The following is a 23,259-nucleotide window of genomic DNA, read 5'->3' as shown; positions in this document are numbered from 1 at the left end:
CCTTATCTGTGGAACCAAACTGTCACATATGCAGGTACACCTTGCAGTTGCGAGCAAAACATAGTACACATGTATGCGCAGGCACCCTGTGTGTGTCCTGACCTCAGTGCATGACCTTACTCAACAAACAAGGACATTTCAGAAGCATACTTCCTGACTCCGTTTGAGTCATGTGTTACCAGGCAGACTCCAGTGCAACATGAGGGCACACAGGCCTTTATTCTATTTCTACATAATATGTGGTGAATTGTAAGCATGTATGCAGTCTTTCATTAGCCCAGTAGGTATTCCAATTGATCGATCAAACTCACCGAAGCTTCCGACCATTATCAACTGAGCTTCAACTCTGTAATTAGCACAAAAATGCAATATGTGTATAACATGATTACAGCTGCACATGCAATAAAAGATTATTATGTAATTCAGCTAACACCTGAAATACAGACTTTAATGTAACATCAACAGTTTCAATAAATGCTCTAATCAAATGATGATAACTCATAAGTGATAATAAATCATAAGTGATGCAACAGTAATAATAATGATTATGAATAGTAACAGTAAAATAATTTTCTCATCCCGACAGCTGCAAGGTTGAAACACAGGCATGAGAGCCTCTTATTGTGTGTTTTGTTTGGGTTTCCACCAGTGTGCAATTACCAAAAGAGGGAATAGATTTCCTGAGGTCAGATGGCACCGGATATGAGTGGGCGTTAAGGTGTCTGGGAAGGGTTCTCGAAACTCCATAAAATAACTGTTTAAATTAACTTTTGCATGGTTTGGATGAACTCAATCAAATTAAATTGGACTCAGCTGCAGTAAATAAATTAATTCCTCAGTTAATTAAGGTGGTCCAACTCAAGTACACTGAGATGGAATAATAATTGTCAACAAAATTAATTAAAAATTCCTTGCTTTGTTTCTCATTCAGTCTGCGGCATGCTCATTTTTGTGTGCAATATTGTTAATGTGAAATGTATTTATTTTTCATAATTCCTTCTTTTTCTTTTTTTCTTTTATTTTTTTGATAATTTTATCAATTATCCACTTATTCCTCTCTTCTACAAACCCTAGCAGCTACTGGGAAAGCGTGGTTAGAGTAATGACTATGAACTCTTAGATAGGGACCTAATTAACTCAACAAGCTATAAAATTTGACTAAACACGGACACTTTAAATTTTCATTTTTAGGAGTGCCTTGACCTGCTTATTTGAACAAATGTATCTATATTACCAAATGTGACACTGTTTTGATAGGTTTTTTCTCCCTTTGCTCTTTTGCTCTAAACACAACTGGAACAATGTCCTTTGGACAACAAAGACCAAAGTGAATAGTTTATTACATGCCCAGTGCCAACCAAACACAGCATAACAGCAAAAACATCTCATACTAGCTTTTAAGCATGGTGATGACTTAGACTTGTTTTGCAGCCACATGACCTGGGCATCTTCAAGTTATAAACTCCTCATACTAAAGTTTTCTAGAGGTAAATATATGGCCTTCTGTTCAACAAATTACCCAAAATTCAGTAATGCAACAGGACATTTAATCCAAGCACACCTGAAATTCTACACTAGAATGACTAAAAAAGAAGAGGGTTATGGAGTTGCAATTGTCCAGTCAAAGTCCAAACCTCATCCTGATGGAAATGCAGAGATGGGACATTGCAAGACCTGTGCACAAATTACCACAAACTTCAATGAAATGAGGCGATGTAGTACAGAAGACTGAGCCAAATTGTTCCACAACAACATGAAAGATTGAAGTAATTTGAACTAATAATTTTCTGTATGATTTTTTAATCAATCTATTGCTGCTAAAAGTCCTCCTTTAAGTTATCAAATGGGTTGTACTTAGATTTTCACACATTTTTTCTGGATTTGAACCCTATTTTTGTCAACTAATAACATGATATCTAATTTTACCCCATCCTAAAGACCAGATTATATGTTTCATATGTTAGGCTATGCCCTCTCTATTTTTGGTAATTCCATGCCTTTGGAAATCCTAACAAAACACATATTAAGAGGCTCTAATACCTGTGTCTCAATCTCGCGACCCATGTCACCTCTACTGCGGCCCGCATAATGACGAGAAGAATTAAAAAAAAAAAAAATATATATATATATATATGAAGGCAATAGGTAGAGTGTTACACGCATAGCCCTAAAGAATGTAGCCTCATGGGCAGTGTAGTCCGTGCTGCAGGGAGAATGGACTGCCAAGTCAAGTAAGCTACTAAGACTCAACTGTACACTGTGTTTGTATTTTCCTCCGATACAATAAGTTCCGTTGGAGCAGCCTTTCAACGCCTCTCTCTGTCACTCGCTAGCAAAGTTGACCGAGACAACAAAGTAAAGCTAGTTTTCGGCTATGAGCCCGACACAGAACCTAACATTCTGTGTCAGGCCAGAGGTCCCTTTATGGTTTTACACCTTTACGGTTCGGAGCCGCGGACCTGTTTTATATAAGCGCAGAATAGTTTTCCATACGAGACCGCTGCAAAATTGCAGCCTTACCTAATGTCCACATTTTATATTAAGATTTAAAAATCTAGTTGGTATTGGTATGACGAGTAGCCTTCAGTAATATTAATAATTCACACAGCAATAGTACATTCATGTAGTTGTACAGAGCATAATAATATATTAAGTAATCCAAAGTATTCAGAATATGTTACAAAATACATTTTGGGCCATGTATCCTGTAATCTGTAGTGGAATACATTTTAAAAGTAGCCTTCCCAACATTGATTATATATATATGAAAAATATATAAATATATATTAAAAAATAAATAAACAAATAAAAAACAGACAATTGTAGCCTTTTAAATCAACTGTGTTGGCTTCACACACTTGCTTAGTCTCCTTTACAGCCAGAAAGGTGAAATTCCATCTCCCAGTCACTCGCTGTCCAGCACATATTGCACCTAACCACTTCCTGACCTCTGGGCCTACATGACGGTCGGCCCATATTCCTTTTTCAGGCTGTGCCTGGTCAGGCACCAGCCTTTACTTCTGACCAGTAAACATTGTCATGTTTTCAGGTTATATGAGGACAGAGATTAATAAAGCAGTTCACTAGTGCCTGGCTGCAGAATTTCATAACTGTGGTGATTAGCTGCCTGGGAAGAGGATCACCTATCCCAAGCATAGGTTTATTGTACTTGGTACAATAAACCAACGCCTCTCCTATTTATATGTCATCCATTATAGAAGTAGCTAATAACAAAAAATAAAGAGAAAAAATAACTAAAACACATGCACATATATAATATTACTTGTAAATGTTGTTAAACTGTTAAGTGACTTGAAAACTATAGTGAGATTTATCTTTATTTATTTATCTTTATTATTTATTTAAACATTAATGAGTAATGTTTTCTTATTCAGCATTAAAGCAATGTTTGTGATACTCAACTTATTGGGTTCAGAAAACATTGCATACTCCTGAAGTGTGTACCTGAAGACATTTTACGCCAGGATACAGGTGTGAAGCACTGCTGTACACAACGTGGCACAGATTAGATTTTGATAGTCTGACAGGTAGATAAGACGAATCAAGCAAATGATTTAAGGACTTGGCAAACATGTTCAACTGGTAACGTACTGCATAGTGAGCCAACATTTTCTCTAGAACACAATAGCTGCTTCTCAATTCATAGGTTGCATCCTTCGGAGGCCATATTTGTAGGCCTATAATCTTACAGAGATTGTAACTTTTTTATGGATAATTAAAGTTAGTTATATATACAAACAGAACAAGCTAAAATGATTATAGGCTTTGAGTGCTGCCTGGTTTTCAGCCCCAAATATCACGGCACAAGCAGGATTTACTGCACTGTTAATTTGATCTCTGTTATTTTGCTTCCTCTGTTCGGTGGTGTCGAGCCGAACGGACTTTAACATTTGTTTTGTCGAGCTGGCGGCTCACTTGTTAAACTACAAGAAAGGTGCTTTAATTATAGAAGTTAAACTTGTGGCCACTGTACCGCTTCTTATTTAGCACTCGTAATAACACAAACACTCTCTCCACACTCTCTCTCTTTTTCTTTCTCTCTGATCTTTAAGTAAAAGTATGAACATGTATTTATAAGTTGAACTTTTAATCACACATTTGATTTCCATGTGTGACAACTGCAAGTGTCCTGAGTGAGGACAGACTGAGGGGCCCACTGCTGCACATCATCTGTGAGGCTTTGCACCCCTGATGATCCACCAGGACAAACTCAGCAGTGTGTGAGGAAGAGGAGGAGGAAGAGCCAGCAGCAGCTGACAGATGAAGAGAATAGACAGACTGTTCCCTGTTTGTGAAGGACTGCTAGAAGAGTTTAAAAGACCTAATTGTCTGTCCTGAATCAATCTTATTAGGTAATGTTCAAATAATATTATCATTCCAGTGTTTTCAGTGTGGGAGAAAGTACTCAGGGCCTTCAAGTTACACACTATGAAAGGCAGCAACAAGTTTAATGTTCAGAAACCTAAAGTATGTATCAGCAGCAGAATGGAGCTAAAAATAAATGTTTGTTTCAGTTCTATGAAGCTTTGAATATTTTGGATTAGTAGCACTGCTGTGTTTGTTGCATCATATTACTGTAATTGTTTATATGATTTATTTTCAGGTAAGTTGATCTATTTTTTATATCATATTTTATAAAGATCTCATGTGTTTGTATTATTTATGCTTTTTTTGACCTATTTAGCAGAAGTCAGCCTGTTTAAGGCTCTGACATCTATTCTGTATGACTTAAAGCAGTTATGATATGGCTGTTAAGGTGCAAGCCTTCAGACAGAGGCTGGGCTCGTGGAGCAGACACAACACAGACTCAACGTAATCCGTGACAGTGATTTAATAGTGAAACTGAGATCTCAGTACAATGCTTGTGTGAGTGAGCCAAGGACTAAATACAACAAGTGGGGAAATACAACACTAGAATACTAACCACTGTGCTATATACAAGGACAAAATGAAAGGATTATGTAAATAAAGCGAAACAGAGATTACACACTGTGGGTATTTACACTTTGATGTAATGTGACTATGATTCAGGGACGAGGTTCAAAGGAGGGTATACAGTGAAAAGCTCTGTGGCTTTGATCTCTGAATAAAGGCAAAACGCAATGAACAAGAACACGTTGTCACTACCGGATCCGTACCGGAAACCCGATCGGTACCCCGCATGCGTGAAAGGTGTCTACTTCCGGTCTAAGCGTTTTACGATAGTTACGGGTCAGAGTATCTGTTAAGATGTTAAGAATAATAAGTATCTCTTAAAATGTTTCCAATAATGAAGCATTTCAATATAATGTAGACAAAAACAAAAAATAATAAGATAAATAGTTACGGATCAGGACTCCCCGATCCGTACCGCGCATGTGCAGGGGTTTTCTTCTTCTGTTCGTTTAATGGCAGTTTACTCCCCAGTGTACGAGGATACACGTGTGTTAAATTTGATTTAGTGATAGTCGAGTGTGTTTATGCTTGTCTGTGTGGAGAAGATTGATTGGAATAGTGATGATGATGATGGATGTGATGAGTCTGCATACCGGCAGGAAGTTGAGCGGCTGGTACTCTGGCGCAGTCAGCACAATCTGGAGCTGAACACTCTTAAAACTGTAGAGATGACAGTGGACTTCAGGAGACATCCCTCAACTCTGCTCCCCCTCACCATATCAGACAGCCCTGTGTCGACTGTGAAGATCTTCAAGTTCCTGGGTACCACCATCTCCCAGGACCTGAAGTGGGAGACCAACATCAACTCCATCCTCAAAAAGGCCCAGCAGAGGATGTACTTCCTGAGACAACTGGGGAAGTACAGTCTCCCACAGGAGCTGCTGATCCAGTTCTACACTGCCGTCATTGAGTCTGTCCTGTGCTCCTCCATCACAGTCTGGTATCATGCAGCCACTAAACAGGACAGGAGCAGACTGCAGCGGACTGTACGGGCAGCAGAAAGGATCATCGGCGCCCCCCTGCCCTCCATCCAGGATCTGTACCTCTCAAGAACCAGGAAACGGGCAGGGAAAATCATCACAGACCCCTCACACCCTGGACACAGACTTTTTGATCTGCTGCCCTCTGGCAGATGGTACAGAAGCCTGCAGACCAGGACCACCCGACATAGGAACAGTTTCTTTCTCCTCGCCATCTCCCTCCTAAACAGTTGAACTGTCACACTGGTCCCACTGCCAGACTGCAACTGCACCTTTTGTACATTCTGTGGTATTCATTCCACCTCATTTCTGTATTTTATGTATATAAGTTTAGATTAGTTATTTATAGTTGGTTTACACAGCGTTCTTTATGTATGTGTATGTATGTGTATATATAGACGTGTGTGTGTGTGTGTGTGTGTGTGTGTGTGTGATTTACATTGCTGTGCTTGAGAGCCTCCATCTACCGGAACCAAATTCCTTGTATGTGTCTGCACATATACTTGGCCAATAAACACGATTCTGATTCTGATGTCCGCTATCACTGTCAATTGTCATTAAACACTTCATCTGGCTGATGAATCTACACGTGAGATATTACAAAGTCTGTATTATTAACTCTGTAATTAGTCGCCATTCTTCTTATTTTACGGCGCTGTTGTTCAATCGGGGAACGTTCTCTGTTGAGGAGAAAAGCATGAATTTGTTTGTATACGGATTATCCATAGTTTAAATGTCCCGGTAGTCGAAAAGGAGGCAGAGCTGCTGAGAAATGCTAGGAGCTAACTGGGCGCTAACCGTATCATTCAAATATATTGAATGTCGCAATGTTGGCAAAGAGAGGAAGTGACGTAACATTTGCGCATGCGGGGTACGGATTGGGTTTCCGGTACGGATCGGGTAGTGACACACACTAAAGCAGGGAATTTGGGGAGGGAATCCAGGGGCAAGATACACTGACACAGACTGAGAAAGGCGGTCTGTGAGGTCAGAGGCCCAAAGTGACCTGATATTCACAATCCCCATGTATTATTCCCTACATGCTGTCAGTACCAACAATGACATAGTTTTAAATAATCGGCTTTATATGGCATTATCAATATCATTACTCTGACTTTCAGGTTGACCTGTTGAACTTAGGGAGAGGTCAGAGGTCAAACATTTAAGGCTTTTTGTCAATTTTCCACTAACGAGTTATAAAGTTGACCTTGAAGACCTCGGTAGATGTAAGCTAGATTTTAATGGATTATTATAACATGATCCTGCTCTACAGCCTACAGAGTTTTATCAGAATACATTCAAAACTTTTAGAGTTGTTGTGTTTACAGACAGAATGAAATGTAAATGCTACCAAAAACATGAGCTATTTGTTGAAGGTAATAAGAAACTCCTGAAACCATTTTGAACTCCTCTTTGGTTTACATGTGATCTGATGCAGTATGCAATCAAGGTCAACCGTCCGTGTGTTCATCATGCTCAGTGTTTAGCTGATAAATACCAAGTGTGAGGAATGTAAGGCAATGAACGTTAGAAACTGGTCTGACCGGAGTGTCTGGTTTGCAGTGACTCGTTAATCATTGCCTCAGTTTTTGTTTCCTGCTCGGCTCCAGCAACTCGTTTCACTTTGACAGTTCGGATCAGTGTCGGAGTCTGGGTCTTTTTCTGTGGTAAGTCTTTGCCTTTATTTGTTTATTTGATTTATTTTTGTTTGTTTTGTTTATCTTTAGTTTTTAGTCAGAGAACAAACAAAAAAGAACCTTATAGCAAAATAAATAGTTTTTTTTAAACTCTGAATAAAGTCAGACTGTTGTTTCCTTGTCAAACTGTGAGCACATACAAGATGACACATGTCTGTCAGTTGTTAAAAGCTCCCACAAAGCTCCAAATGTAGCAGCAAAGTGTGAGAAAAGCTGTGTTTATGTTTATAAAGAACTGTTCTTGGAGTTGTGCAGAGACTTGCACTCAAAGCAGGACTTTGTCTCATCAAGGTGACTTAAAAGAAACTCTGAGCTTTCAGTTTTAGTCATGTGCTTAAGTTACACTGATACTGAGCAAGTTAATTTTAAACTAAAAGATCATAGTCTAAGCTGATCTGTGTTTCTGGTGAGTGTTTGATGGGTCACCTCCAGCCTTGGCTGAGCCTTTGTGCTTTTCTTTAATGTATTTGCCAAATAGAGATAAAACACAGAGCTGACTGCAGCAACAGGTTTCTCAGATTTTCTTACTGTCATGACAGCCACATACCCACAGACTGCTGCTGATTGGTCTGCTGTTTACAGAGTGACTGGAGTCAACTCACATGAATTGTTTCGGTTTCTTCTTTGAAAATGACTGTTTGATAAAAACTCTGGAGCCCAGCTGTCTGAAACAACTGAAGATGAAGCACATTTTCTGGATTTACGTAGATTAAAGTTTGGAGTTTGCACCTGTCTGTGTTGAACTGTGACAATCCTCAGTTAACACGACTTTTCAACTGTTTGAGGGCAGAGTCAGTTTCCTCCTCAGAAAAAATCTTGAAAGTCTGGAGGTGTTTGGTTGATTTTAAGCTTTACAGTCATCATGTTTGTTCTGCACTTTGTCAAAGCTAGAGAGATCACTTTTCTACTTTCAAAGGAAAATATAGTAGCAGCTCAAGGAAAGGGAGCACTAGCTCAAAGACTTGTGGTTCATGCTGGAAAAAACAAACAACACCGGTTATACTGAAGGTGGCATGTCATCCATGATCAGTTGTGGGAGTGTGATAGTCAGGCATTAGCACAATATCAGGAATATTACTGTTGTGAGTGAACCACAGGGGTGTGAATGTTATTGACTCCACTGTTAAAACCCACATGCCCTCCTAAGGACCTTTTAATAAAAAACATTGTGATCATGTTGGCTGTGTTATAGCTTGTGACATGGATTTTGTTGGAAATCTTCTTTTTAGTCCATTTTTTTAATCCAGTGTCTTTTACTCTTACATGTCATCCACACTCTGCTGATGTATTTTGGCAGTATTTCAACACCTCTGTGTACCAAAATCTACACGTGCAAAATCTGCCTTTTTCATAAATCACTTAATCAAATTGAACACTTTTTAAAATGATCAAACATTAAATTATTTTCAGGATTTTAAGCCTTTGAATGCCAGTTTAAACATTTGAATGATCAATTATGTATTGAAAGAACTCACAAAAAAACTAATTTTCCATCTAATAAATAGGATGAGGATGGGGCATTGGGGGTGATTAGATTCTTGGACATGTCAAAGAAAAGAAACAAAATTGATTTGTTCGCATCATTATTTTTTGTGTTGTGCCTCTCCACACAAAAATTCACTTCCATTGAAACCACATTTTTTTAATCTCTCTTGTAATAATCTTGTAGTATAAAACCATTCATTCTGTAACGTCACCATTTCACTTTGAAGAAAAGTAATGATTTTTGCCATTTTAATCTTTTCCATTAGATTCAACCATTTTGCCATTGTAAGCTAATGCAAAGTTCTTTTCTTTTTGCCACTTATATTATGGAGCCATGTGACCACCAGGGAGCCGCAAGAGTGATTTGTATGGATGTGTTTGGAACAAATTAAATCAACATCTGTTTCATCAATGAGCACATTTATTATGCAAACTGCACAACAACTGAAAATGTCACCAACAAAAGATAAAAACTACTGAACACATGAAATATGTATCCATTTGAAATTGAAATATCCAAGCTTTAAATATGTGATGTATGTGTGTGTTTGGGAGAGGATACGTCTTTGTGTGTGTGTGACTTTTATGCTCATATGATATTTCACGATTAGTAAACATTTTATTTTCTTTATGCTGAATTAGATTTTGTGAGAGATTAACTTGAATTGATGCTGCATGGTTAAACCTTTTGAAAAATATATATATTCTAAAAAAAAGTCTAAATGACAAATCATTGTCACATTCTGTGATGATGATGAAGCCTATGTTTGTCACTTGCAGTTGCCTGCAGTGAAACTGGACTCCTTCCAACTATACATTACACAAACATAACATTGGGAAGACAGGTTAGAACAGGTAGCGTTAAAGACAAACAATGAAATGTACAACACCATACACAATAGTCCCCTCTGTTCTGTGTAAGTGTGTCTGCATGTTTGAGTTTCCCCTCTGTGTCTTTTGGTTCTTAGAGTCCTCTGCCTTATGGTTTATGTCTCTGTGTTTCTTAGTTGCAGTCTCCACCGTGTCAAGTTCGCGTCTCTGTGTCATACTTCCTTTTTTACTTTGAAGGTCCGTGTCTTATGTCAATGTGTCCTGCTTTCCTTGTCTTGTCAGTCCTGATTTCTCCCAGCTGTGTCCTCCTGTGTCTCATTCCCCTCGTTACTTCCCAGTGTATTCAAACCTTGTGTTTCTCTGAGTCAGTATCGTGTTGTCCCTCATGCTTTGTGGCTTTCCCTGTGTGTTTAGTTTGAGAGTTTCCAGTGTAGTTTGCTTTTGTATGACCCTCTCCTGCCAGCAAATAATGCTGAGTTCTGTGTTTAAACCTCGTGCCTGAGTGCCAGCATTTTGGGACCAACTCCTGCCTGCCGCACAGTGATTCATGACAGAAAGTGTTGGAGCCTGTTAGGAGTCACAAGAGTAGCTGCACCTAAAAATTAGAAACACCACAAGATGTTAACAGATTATTCACAATCCTTCTAAAATGTTTTTCTAATTTTTCTTACTCACTCTAGTTTGCGTGGGTTTGCATGGGTTCTCTCTGGGTTCTCCCCGGCTTCCTCCCACAGTTCAAAGACAAGCTGGTAGTGGGGTTAGGCTAATTGGTAATTCTAAATTGCCCGTAGATGTGAATGGTTGTCTGGATCTCTGTGTTAGCCCTGCAATAGACTGGTAACCTATCCAGGGTGTACGCTGCCTCTCACCCTGTAATAGCTAGGATATGCTCCAGTGCCCCTGTGACCTTAGCACAGTTGTGTTTGCACATTAGCTGGTTTTGTGTGGTTTTTGGGACTAGTGGTTGATTTTGAGTAAAGTTAAAATAGTTTTGGGTCAAATTTGGTTTTGCAAGACAAGTTAAAGTTTATGTGAGTGTAGCTTGAATTTTACACTTTGTTTAGTGTTTTGAGACTAAGATGAGATTTTAGGAAATGTTTTAGCAATTCAGAAAACAAAAACAAAACTGTAATTCGTCAATTAGTCCAAGTTGGTCCAACTCAGCTACATTAGTTTTTCTCAAATGCTAAGACACATTTCACAAACGTTTCCACCATGTTCCCCAATGTCTAAACACAACACCCTTTTCTAAAGCTACATAAACAAAACCACACCTTCCCACTGCAAAACTCAAACTTTCACACCAAAAGAGCAGCTCGAAGCTTCCAAAAATGTAAACACTATACACATCATTACACACTACAGCAAAACAATTGAAAACACAATGCTCAATTTGTGAGAAGGTTCTTTGTTTCATAACTGCCAATGGATATTTTTAGAAACCATACAGTAACAGATCGTCGTAGATCTCTGCAGAGGATTAGGCATTTAGATTTGTGAGTTTCATATGAAGAGTATAAATCTATAGAAAATCCTGCATGTACGTACACTACTGTAACACACCTCAATGCAAAAACAGAATCTATTGCACACAACAGTACTCCTGAAAACATGATCAGGGTGTGAAGTTTTTTTATTTACGTTATTCACACCACAATCACTGTGCGGCATCATGTCGCTGAGCTGCATCAGGCCACATCACCTCATCCACATCGCAGGCTATATTGTCTCTTGCCAGGCACCGCGGGGAAAACGCCCTGGAATGGCGAATCCATCCTTGGAAGGCCTCCGCTGGGATGCCCTTAGGAGGTTCTCTCTTGTGCACACAAAGGGTAATATTACACCCCCCCCGTTGGCCAGGGACCTCAGTGATGGCTCTTTGCCTTCGTTTCTGCAGGTTGAAGCCAGCCTCATCCAGGAAGAGGTACTTATGAGGTCTGGCCATCGTGTCCAACTGTAATATCCTCTGTGAAAATGTGAAAGTGCACGGGTGTTCAGAACAACAGTCAATCAGGTAGCACAGTATTGTCCAGAAGTAATGTAGGCCACTGAGCAACACAGCATGTCCACCAACTGTACTGTGAACATGGATGTATACTTACTTGCACATACTCGTAACATAGGTTTGTTTTTTTTGTTTGTTTTTTTTGTGCCTGTCCCGTTTGGCTCTTTTGCCATCAGAACTATTGTCTAAAGGCGAAGAAAGATGCTCAATGGATTTTCTTTACCAAATTGACCATCCCAGCTTTGCCGTAATGGTCCATTTGATTCACCTTTTATTCTTTATTTTATTTTCACTTGCTGAATACGGGACAGACTTGACTGGGGGAAAGAAAAGGGAGAAAGAAAGAGGGAAAGAAAAACAGTTGAGAAGAGGGACGGGGGAGAAGGGCAAAAAACAAAAACCAACAGAATAAGCAGAAAAAAAAATACATATATCAATCACCTGGATCACTTGTTGAGAAAGGAAAAAAGAAAACAAGCAGAAGAAAACGAGAGTAATAGAATAAACAACATCACAATGATATATGGGAATATGACAGTAAATACTAAATATTAAACATTATTGTGCAGCACGTAAGATCGACAGCACAGTGTGCTTTGAGGTAGGAGCCAAAAAGGGTGAAGTTTGTGTGTGTACACCTGTGAGCATGGACGCGCTTGTTTTCTTAAAAGGTTCCTTCATGTAATGATCTGCTAGAGGGTGTGGGGGGCCACTGCCCCGTCCTCCAGGGCATGAAGCAGGTATGGAGGAGATCAAAACTCCAGACATCCAGATGCCCCCAGAACACAAGAGACCAAGGAAGACCAACAGAGGGGCAGCCGTGCCACTGTCCCAGAAAGAGCTGAGGAGAGTCCCAGATGAGGGGTCACTCAGCAGCCACGGAGCAGAAACCGGGGGGGTTGCAGTGACGTGCCCGTGAGCTCCGCCGGCAGCCAGCTGTACCTGAGTGACCGAGCAACATAGGTATTTGTGTCGCGCATAAAGTTGACATTATCGGCAATGACTTTGTCTCTGATCTCCCGGAGTCTGATGAGGTTGTTCCCACAAACCATATCCACAATGAGGGTTTGTGCCGCTGTAAATATGGCAACCCTCCCACCTCTATGTGGCATTCTTTCAACTCTACAGAACGAAACACGTGTTGTCAATTGACATGTGTTACAATACAGTCACAACTGATTTGAAACCAATAGACTACTTTCACAGGTTTGTAAAACTGTATTGTGACAAAGAAAGCAACCGAGTACAATACCTGTTGTGTTGTCTGAATGCCCTGATAATGGTGGCTACGGTGAACCTACTCAGGTCTGGACGGACTCTTAGTCCTGCTTCAGCCATTGTCATGCCATGGACAATGACATGGTCATGCCATGGACAATGACATGGTCAATGACTGTTGCTCGCATCTCGTTGCTCCTCGATGGTGCGAGGTTGTCTTGCTCTCCCTCCTGGACCTTCTCCTGTCCCATGTTGGCCTCCTCCTCTTCCTCATTGGCCTGCTCCTCTTCTTCCAGGGCCAGCTCTTCTCCCTCCTCTGCATCAAATTCCTCTTCCCCTGACTCTGCCTTCATCCATTGTGTGTGTTGTTCCAAACACACACAATGGATACTGTGTGTGTATACTGTGCATACTGCATACTGTGCACTCTGAACTAGCTTTTATACATGTGGTCATAGCATTAGCAACAGGTGTCTTCAATTTTGAGTCGTTGTGTGTAATGAATGACGCCAGGTGTGTTCATTGTGTTCAAATATTGCTGACTGTGGCAAGCATGTTGCATCACATGAGCTTTCATTTGAGAATATGAGCAGAGTTCTTTTGCAACTTCTGTTTTAGCAAGGGAAGATGTGTTTAGATTTAGGACGAAGGAGGATTGTGTTCTCTGAACCGTGTCTTCATGTGACATGTGTTTATGATATTGGTAAATGATGGCTAGATTTAGTAAATGTGTTTAGACAACTGGTCATTTGGTTTAGAGGACTGGCTTTTGTGTTTTAGCATTTGAGAAAAACTGTAAGTTGGAATAACAGAACTGCATAATCCTAAAATAAAGCATTTTAATCATTTGGCAGTTCTCTACAGGATTGTTTTCTGTTCAATATTTATTTTTTGAGTGTTAGTCAAAATTAATTAATTAATTAACAAAAGTAAAAGCTTTTTCAAGCTCATACCCAGCAAATGTGGACACATGGTACAATGAACCATGGTACATATAAAATTTGACCCAACACACTGATATGTTTTTATCACTGTGAAGCATTTATTGACGTGACCCACACCTCCCCTGCAGCTGAGCCAGGGACACAAACTGTTTTTTTTTTTTTGATTTTCTCTGAGTAATCTGTACTGGGGTAAACCAAATGGACAACACTGTCTGAGCTTTCTTTCTTTTATTTTGTTTTTTACAGTTTAACTCTTACTTTCACATTTCTATAAGATTGTAAGAGATTTATCAGCAAATCTGCTCCCTGCAGCAAAAATACAGCAAACAACCACAAACTCTTTATGAGCTAACAAAGAAACAGTCCTCACTAACAGTGTTTTTTTATTGCTGCTGCAGTGTTTATGAAACGTATGTGTTACTTAGTAACAGCCTCAAAGTTCACCTACACAAGGACAGTGAAAGTGAAACTATCACTGATAATTTGTACTTGTTTTTCTTTCACAGTAATTCAGTGAGTTGCAGAGAGAACACAGTCAACAGGTGTGTTGTCTTCTAAATTTAATGTTGTTATTAATGGGACATGTAGCTTCTGTCTAAAAAACTGTTAAAACCGTTAGAGTCAAACTTGGTTTGAAGAATATAGTCCAAGTGTGAGTTGTTCTGAAGCTTTCATGTAGGTCAAAAAAGTGAATCTATAAACCAGATGTATCTGTAACTTTACAATAGGTGACAGTACTGTAATTGCATAAGGCAGTATAGATAGGATGATCTACACTCTGTGAAGTACTGCTACAAAAAAAAGCATGTTTTATGTAGATATGCAAGTTAGATGACAGACAAAGAATTCCTCCCAGGAATTCATTTAGTCCTAATTGTACAACTTATGTTACTGAAACACAAAACAGAATTTTCCAGTCAGCAGTGGTTTCTATTGTGTTAATGTTATCTGTCTATTTTCAGAGGTGCAGGATGGCTCATCAGCAGAACAGACTGTTTCCTCAACCACTGCTCAAAGCTTTCAGTGTTCTGATCTTTATCATTCTCCTAAAGGATGTCTGTAATGGTAATTAATACATAAATAAATATTGTTGTTGTTTTTTGTCATATTTGAAGCACACATTTTAATTATTTATATTTGTGCTTGAAACACGCCTTCATTGAGATCCATGTTTAATAAGTCACACTGGCAGGATACAGAACAGCTTTTCAGTTTCTGTCAGCAGAGGTATTTGAATAGGATAGGTATACAGTATTATACATCAACATACACTGTACTCTGACACCCACAATAATCTTAATAGTCATGATAGTTAGAATCAGAGAAGATGCTTGTTAGAGACATGGCTGACTGCACAGATACATCTTGCAGGGAATTGCTGAAACAATTTTAGCCCATTACAAATTCATAGTGATTGTGATATTTAGAATCCATTCATGCTCTTCACTCATCCTCCATGATCCACTGGCAGAGGCCATGTGATGCTGTTGGGCTCTGCCAGCACCAATTTAGTGTAGACATAAATACATGACAGTTTGAGGTGAATTGTCTCTTAAAGGGAAATAACAACTTGGAGTGAACATAAAAGTTTACAGTTTACATGCATCGAGTCTCCACATCACACCTTTAGGTTCAGTAATTTAAAAAAAATATTGTGAGATAATGCTAAAAACAATCCCTTCTGGCCATTTCTTATTTAAGAATTATGATTACTTGTTTTCAGGTCAGCCTCAGTTGATTGGTCCATCTCAGGCACTGGTGGCAAGAGCTGGTGATGATGTAATTTTGCCATGTCATCTGGAACCTGCATACGATGTTTCTACAAAGACACTGGAGTGGACAAGATCTTTACTTGACCCTAGATTTGTCTATGTTTCACGTGCCAGTCAGGAACTCGAAAAATTAAAAAATCCTTCTTTCAAGGGAAGGACGTCATTGTTTGTTGATGAACTCAAGTATGGAAATATTTCACTAAAAATCTCTAAAGTGAAATTTACAGATACAGGGACATACAAATGCTATATTCCAGATTTGGAAAAAGAAGCTTTAGTCAAGCTAGTTGTTGGTAAGTAGCTTCATGTTGATGGTCTTGCATTGTATAGTCTTGTCCCTGGGATCATTTGAAAGCTCTTTGTTCTTGCCCATGGTGATGGAGAGGTTGAATTGGAAGAAATTGATCCTGTAACATCTTTTTTCTGGGGTTTTGGTTGATGGTCTTTTGTCCTTGTTTAAAATTAAGGCTTGACATAAAAATTTGAGACAGTTCATTTCTTTGTAAGTGACCAAACTTAGAAACTCTATTAGCTTTACAGGTACACACGTATATTTTTGAATCTTATAATATCATTAATGTCCCTTGACTTTTAAATTTCATTTTTTCTTTTGCTCAGCATCAGATGCTGCCACCTCACCTGTCATCAGTTTATCAGGGATTGACAAAAACAGAGGAGGAGTGGTGTTACAGTGTGAGTCTGCAGGCTGGTATCCAGAGCCTGAGCTGCTGTGGTTGGACGGCGAGGGAAACCTCCTCTCTGCTGGACCTACAGAGACCCTCAGAGGTCCTGATGACCTCTATACTGTCAGCAGCAGAGTGACTGTGGAGAAGAGACACAGCAACAACATCACCTGCAGAGTCCAACAGAGGAACACCAACCAGAGCAGAGAGACACACATACATGTTCCAGGTTCAAATTATATTATTACATTTATGATAGAAACACTTTTTGAACATCTGAAGTCCAAATTTATTCAAACTTTGTTCTTTTGTACGATTTCAGAGGATTTCTTTGAGATTTTGAGAACTGAGCCCAGTTCTTCCTCTGTCATCATCGGTTTGGCTGTTAGTTTGGCTTTTTGCATCCTCCTGTTAATTTTTTCAGTTGTTGTTCTTGTACGTAGAAAGAGGAAACACATGAGTAAGTCACTGATTAATTATTCTTTATCGGTACTATGAATCAATGTTTTCGTTGAGACTCTGATGAGAGGTTTAATATTTTAATCCAAGTTTGGGCATGTCCTTCTTATTTAATTTTAATTTCAAAAAGAGAACAACAGAAGAACAAAGGATCAGACTGACACAGTAGATGCTGAAGAAACCAGAGAGACAGAGCTACTCAATACCAGCAGCTCTTCTATCAACACTAAGAAGCAGACTTCATTCGTGAGTAGATAAACATGAATAAGTTAAATATCAAGATATTCATTGTTTTCAGAAATGAAATGAAATACTAATACTAATGAGGATTTCACAATTAAAGTACCTGAAATAATAATCAACAGAAAAAAGAAAAAATAAACTGCACAGAGTTACCACACAGACACTAACTGCATTTTGGACATTTACTAAGGTTGAGTAGAAAGAATCCTCTTTTGATTTTAAAGAGATTATTAAATACAGTTCTTTTGAATTCTTTTGGCGGCAGAAAAAAACTCAGAGTGGTCAAAGCTCAAAAAATAATCTTTATTTTACATTTCTGGAAATGGAGGCCTGAACACACTAAGACAAAAGCTCAGGTCTGAAAGTTTTAGAAGCCAGCATGGTTATATGTATATTTCCGCTGCAGGTCACATACACTAAGTTTCGATGAAAACACTGCTTACTTTCACTTTCTGTCTGCACCTCCTGTGCTCTGCAAAAGCATGTAGTTTCCTGTCAGTACTCTTGGCTCAGACTCTACTCAGAGATGGCCCTTTTAGACTATATTTAAAACAAGTAACAATAAGCACTAAATAAGCACTAACAATATATTTATTTTTTGACAAGATGAAGCAGAAATAATGTGTTTCACATTATCATTGTTAGATTACTATTTCAGTAATGTCACCACAGTCTCGGTTTTGGTAAAAATGTTGCTATACTGTTTAAATGATTTTATATAATCAAACCTTTCCTGATGAAAACACACATCACCAACAAAGACAATAGGTGTGCTCATAAATAAAAGAAACATATTGATTTAAAAATACAAACCCAGCATGAAAAAAAGGGGTTTTACCGCATATTTGTGTTTTTATGTCATATAAGCTGATTTATTGATTGTGGCTTTAACCAGTGTTCTCTCATGCTGTAGAAGTTACATTATTTATTACCTGGAGTGAGTAATCAATTACACTATGTGTTACATTACTTTTGTGTTACTAGATAACAAAACCAGAAATCCACCTTTACATAATTACCATTTAACAATATAATCCTTAAGAGTACAATCCCACAGACTGACACAAATCTCCATCCTAATGACGAGCAGACAAAAAAAAAAGAACATTTAAAAATCCTCTATTTTCTGTTGGCTCCATTGTAGAGGGTCAGACTTACAGCAGCTGGACCTTTAAGAGGACGTGAAAGCTGCGCACATAAAGGCTAATTTACACAATGAGCCCTCAAACACTGACACAGATGTGTGTGAATGTGTGTGTGAATGGGTGGATGACTGGATATGTAAAGCGCTTTGGGGTCCTTAAGGACTAGTAAAGCGCTATATAAATACAGGCCATTACCATTACCAGGCCATTACAGATGTAACTGTGAAGCTGGATTTAAGAATAAAATGCTTAAAGTTTTAAAAACATGTTTAGCGCCATCTTCTGTTAGTACTTGACGTCATGTGGTTGGTTACGGTTGATAGACTTACATTAGTTTATGTTAGTTAACTAGTGAGAGAATTGAGATCTGAGAGGAAAATAACAACAGTAAAACTAAAAAGAAAGAAAAAAGCGGAGACTCCAGGAAGAGATGCCACACTCGTTGGGAGACCTTTTGTTTTTTCCTCACATCATCTCACTGACTGGATTCCTTCATATTAGAAGTGAGGAAACGTGAATGTAATGGAAGTGAATCAGCCTGTAACGTGGAGACTAATTTTCCTGTGGACATGGATGTTAGGATTTCTAATCGTCTTCGGTAAGAAATAGTTCTGTTTGTGGTTTCATGCTCATGTAGTAACTTTATGAAGCTGGAAACCTGCTTCATAAAGTCAGCTGAGACTGAAGAAGTCACTTGGAAGAGTCACGAAACGTTTCTCCCACTGAAAACATCCAGATGAACAGAAACTACTTTTTTGGTGCACACCAATATGTTTTGTTTACTGATGTTTGTTGAGCTGACAGAAATGAAATTACCTGGCTCGATGCTGAAGTACCGCAATATAGACAAAAAGTAAAAAACTCCTGACTATGATACTCAGTTTTGCCTCTGGTATCTATTTCATCTCATTTTATGCAAAATCTCCGTGTGATTAATAAACAAACAGCATTGCATGTCATATGTTAGCGCTTATGCTCAAAGCAATTTGATGTTTGAAGTGACCTGAAATAATAACTCAGTTTTGTTAAACCAAAAGTAATAATGAGCCCGTTTTGTGTGACAAACTCATGTGCTAGCCCCCCCCCCCCCCCCCCCCCCCCCCACACACACACACACACACACACAAACACATTTTAACCCCTGACTTTGGCACATGTCATCTGTATTTATGCGACATCATCTGGCTCAAATTGGTTTGATGTTTGGAGGCTCAAAGTGATGAATATCCAATGCGCAATAACTAAAGTAAACTTAAAAAGTTCTCAGAAAAATAAATACTCAAATAAAGTACAGATACCTGAAAATTCTACTGAAGTACAGTAACAAGCATTTGTACTTTGTTTGTCTGCCATCTCTCAGTGGCCAATAACTTCAAGGGGGAAACTCCTGGAGGAACGACAGAGGAGGGAGAAAGCTGAAAAGATCCTGAAGGACATTAAAGCAAAGGTTTAGATTTGTTATTTGTTATTTATTTGCCATATGTGTGTTTGTGTTTCTATTAAATGTCTCTTTATCTCTGTATTGTAAAGAGTTATGAAAGAGATTATTTTGATTATTTGTTAACAAATGTCTGAAAAAGGAACTTTTTCTATACATTGAACAAAATTATAATTCATGTTGTTATTCAAAGAAAGTACTGACTTGCAGAAATGTAGCAACTTTCTTCTTTCATTTAGTTATTTCATTTATTTATGATTATAGAATAGAATAAAATAGAATCACCAGTTTATTGTCATTTGGAACAGTTAGTGCGCATCAGAATGAAATTCCAGTGCATTTACTCATCATCGAATATAAAAATAAATAAAGCAGCAGGTAGCACAGTGCATGGTGGGGGTGGGTGGAGTCTCTGATGATGTTATGGACTCTGCTGAGACAGCATCTGTGCTCGACATCCTGGATGGATGGAAGAGAAGTCCTGATGATCTTCTCTGCAGTGATTTCGTCTCTGAGGCCTTGAAGCTGTCAAACCAGATCAAGACACAGCTGTTCAGCACACTTTTGATGCTGCCTCAGTAGGAAGTGGAGATGATGGAGGAGAAAGCTGTGCTCTCCTCATCCAAAATGCAAAGTGCAGAGACTTCCGAGACTGTTTAACCAGTGCTGTTTAATGCCCATTCCAGGCTGTCAGTTATCTAAAACCGTGAAACATGGCACAGTGGCATGGTGGTTAGCACCATTTCCAAGAAGCAAGAAAGTCTTGTGTTCAAATCCACCATCTGGCTGGGATTTGCATGTTCTCCCCGTGTCTGCACCGGTTCTGTCCAGATAATCTGGCTTCCTACCACAGTCCAAAGACTTGCAGTTAGGGAGGTTAGGTTTACAGATTACTCTGAATTGCTCATAGATTTGAATGAATGTTCTCCTCTGTGTTTATTGAGGAGTAATAGGTGAGGGGTGGTGTAGGTTCAGCAGCTAACAAGATGGTGTGTTGGTCAGAACACAGGAAGGAGGACAAGAGGCTTCCACTTTGCTGAACTGTCACAGTCAGCTGGTTTATCGTCACTTCAGTGCTCAATGTTGCCAATAGTCTGTAGTAAATAATAAGTTACTGTTAGACCAAATATATTACAGCAACACTGGTTCAACTAATATAAACTCAAAATATAAAGTAAGATAAAGTTACACATCCATCTATCCATATAATGTCCATGACATAATATATAAACCAATAAATATTACATTACTAGGTTCAAACATAGAGAACTCAGATTAAACACAGTGGTAACGTCATACTACAAGCAGAGACATTCACCGTTTTTAACCATCATTAAATGTGCCATCGTGTGGCTGAATAAAATTACTACACTATGGCGGCACATGCCTTATTCACCACATGAAAACGCGCTATAGCCAATGTTCCCTCTAAGCTGTGCGCATGTGCAATCGCGCACTGCTGGCACGGTCTCTGCGCACAAAAAAAATCTAACCTGAATTGAAATTAAAATAAATACTTTAACAATTCATTTGGTTTTCCAATGTGAGTCAGTAAGTGACCGGTGATGCGATTCACATTCGCATATACGCAGCTATTCAATGTCGTTGACAGGCTATGACAGCGTCCTCAAGTTATTTTTACTTCCAATAGTGTTAACATACTACACAGGTCATGAACAAGATTTGTTGTTTTTTTTTAATTTTCATTGTAAGTGGGATAAAGCAGTTAATTAAAAGTAGTCTAACATAAATGTAAATGCTGTAATTTGATTATTTTAATAAACCATGTAACTTGGATGGATTTGATGCTGGCGTGACCACAGTGCACATGTTTAATGTTGCTCACAGTGGTCCAAGGGATCGCTCAGGGAGTTTGTGTGTTTGCTCAGACACATGAAAAATTAGAGGGAACATTGGTTATAACTCAGTAGAAAGTAATTCAAGCCGAGTTTGCAAATAAACATATTTAAGGTAACTTACTTTCAGGCATTGACTTAACACTTGGAGTATCACTGTGAAGGATTGCAAACAGGAACACAGCTTACATCATGAGGTGATAACCAAAAACCGACCCATAAGTACCCTCTCTCCCTCTGGAGCAGCAGCACAGCACATCAAACTTATGCTTACGTCATTTCCCATAACCTCACTCAGAACAATATTTCAGGAACATAAAATCTCAGAGCCTTTTATACAGTGTTAGCCCTGTGATAGACACCTGACCTCTCCAGGGTCTCTATTTATTTACAAAAGGCTAACACATAGAGACAGACAACCATTCAACTCTCAACCACAGGGAATTTAGAGTTACTAATTAACCTATTGCCACTAACTGCATGTCTTTGAAATGTAGGAAGAGGCCAGAGTACCTGTAGAGAACGCACACAAACACGGGGAGAACATGCAAACAGAAAGACCCCGGCCTGATGGTGGAATTGAACTCAGGACCTTCTTGGGATAGTAGGAAGGATAAGTGGTAGAGAATGGATCGATAGTTTTCTTGTGTTTGTGACTGTAAATAAGATAATTTACTTTCTTTATAAATTACTCTGTACAGTCTGTATCATTAAAAAGACACCAAACAGATTGAGTAAGGGGACACAATGGTTGGAAACATGTTACTCAAAGTGTGAAACTTCAATAGTTTTGTCACTTTAACCAACAAAGTGCTGCAGAAACATCAACATCTGTCTGTCTGTGTTTCTTTCTGACAGATGATCAAATCTGAGATGGAAAAGACTGGATTCATTCAGAAGCTGATGGAGACACTTCTTACACTGGACTCAAAGCTCAGCATCACTCAGCAGACAGAGGTAAACATGGACATATGTGATGCTGTCATCCTCCCAATGATCACAGACCTGTGCACTTATATTCCTGCAGTTTTGTCCAGCAGCAGTTTGTGTGTCATTAACCAAACGCAACTTCGACATCCAACAATTCAAGATTTTTCACATCATCCCACAACACTTAATGTTGTTAACATGATGCTACATCAGCTCCCTTATATTTACATCATACAGCTTTAATGTGACTCTGGTTGTGTTTCATTATTGTGTCTTAAACATTAACATTTCTTCCTTCTGCTCTTTCTTCATGTAACATTTCAGCTGCAGTCAGAGAAGAATACTGAAATCATCAATCCGCTCCAACAAACATCAGATAAATGGAAGAATCAGCTGGAGAACAAAAATCCAGAGGTTTGTCTTTCAGTTATAAACATTGTGATTTTGCTGATTTAACTGTCTTTGTGAATCGTATAATTGTAAACATCAGTATTTACTCACCATCAGACTGTACAATATAAGTAAGCTAATCTAAATCTAAAGGTCTTAAATATGAGAAAAATAATTTATGATAAGCAAACTGTGGATCTCAGTAAATGAACACTGTCACCTCCTTT

General features: G+C 38.7%; 1 protein-coding gene across 1 annotated transcript in view; it reads left to right on the top strand.

Annotated features, from left to right (window-relative positions):
- The first annotated feature begins 7,493 nt into the window (after positions 1-7,493).
- The window catches only part of LOC146523034 (uncharacterized), a 102,260-nt gene continuing 86,494 nt past the window's right edge, over positions 7,494-23,259 (top strand). Inside the window, exons 1-10 of the mRNA XM_085154638.1 lie at positions 7,494-7,603; positions 14,623-14,660; positions 15,079-15,181; positions 15,840-16,181; positions 16,507-16,800; positions 16,894-17,039; positions 17,166-17,276; positions 19,779-19,865; positions 22,571-22,669; positions 22,967-23,056. Coding sequence (XP_085010764.1) covers positions 15,088-15,181; positions 15,840-16,181; positions 16,507-16,800; positions 16,894-17,039; positions 17,166-17,276; positions 19,779-19,865; positions 22,571-22,669; positions 22,967-23,056 — 1,263 coding nt within the window. The 5' untranslated portion in view covers positions 7,494-7,603; positions 14,623-14,660; positions 15,079-15,087. The remainder of the gene's footprint in view (positions 7,604-14,622; positions 14,661-15,078; positions 15,182-15,839; positions 16,182-16,506; positions 16,801-16,893; positions 17,040-17,165; positions 17,277-19,778; positions 19,866-22,570; positions 22,670-22,966; positions 23,057-23,259) is intronic.

This window comes from Neolamprologus multifasciatus, chromosome 3 (genome assembly GCF_963576455.1).
Source record: "Neolamprologus multifasciatus chromosome 3, fNeoMul1.2, whole genome shotgun sequence".
NCBI lineage: Eukaryota > Metazoa > Chordata > Actinopteri > Cichliformes > Cichlidae > Neolamprologus > Neolamprologus multifasciatus.
The sequence above is the reverse complement of the archived record's forward strand: the minus strand, read 5'-3'. Positions and strand labels throughout refer to the sequence as shown.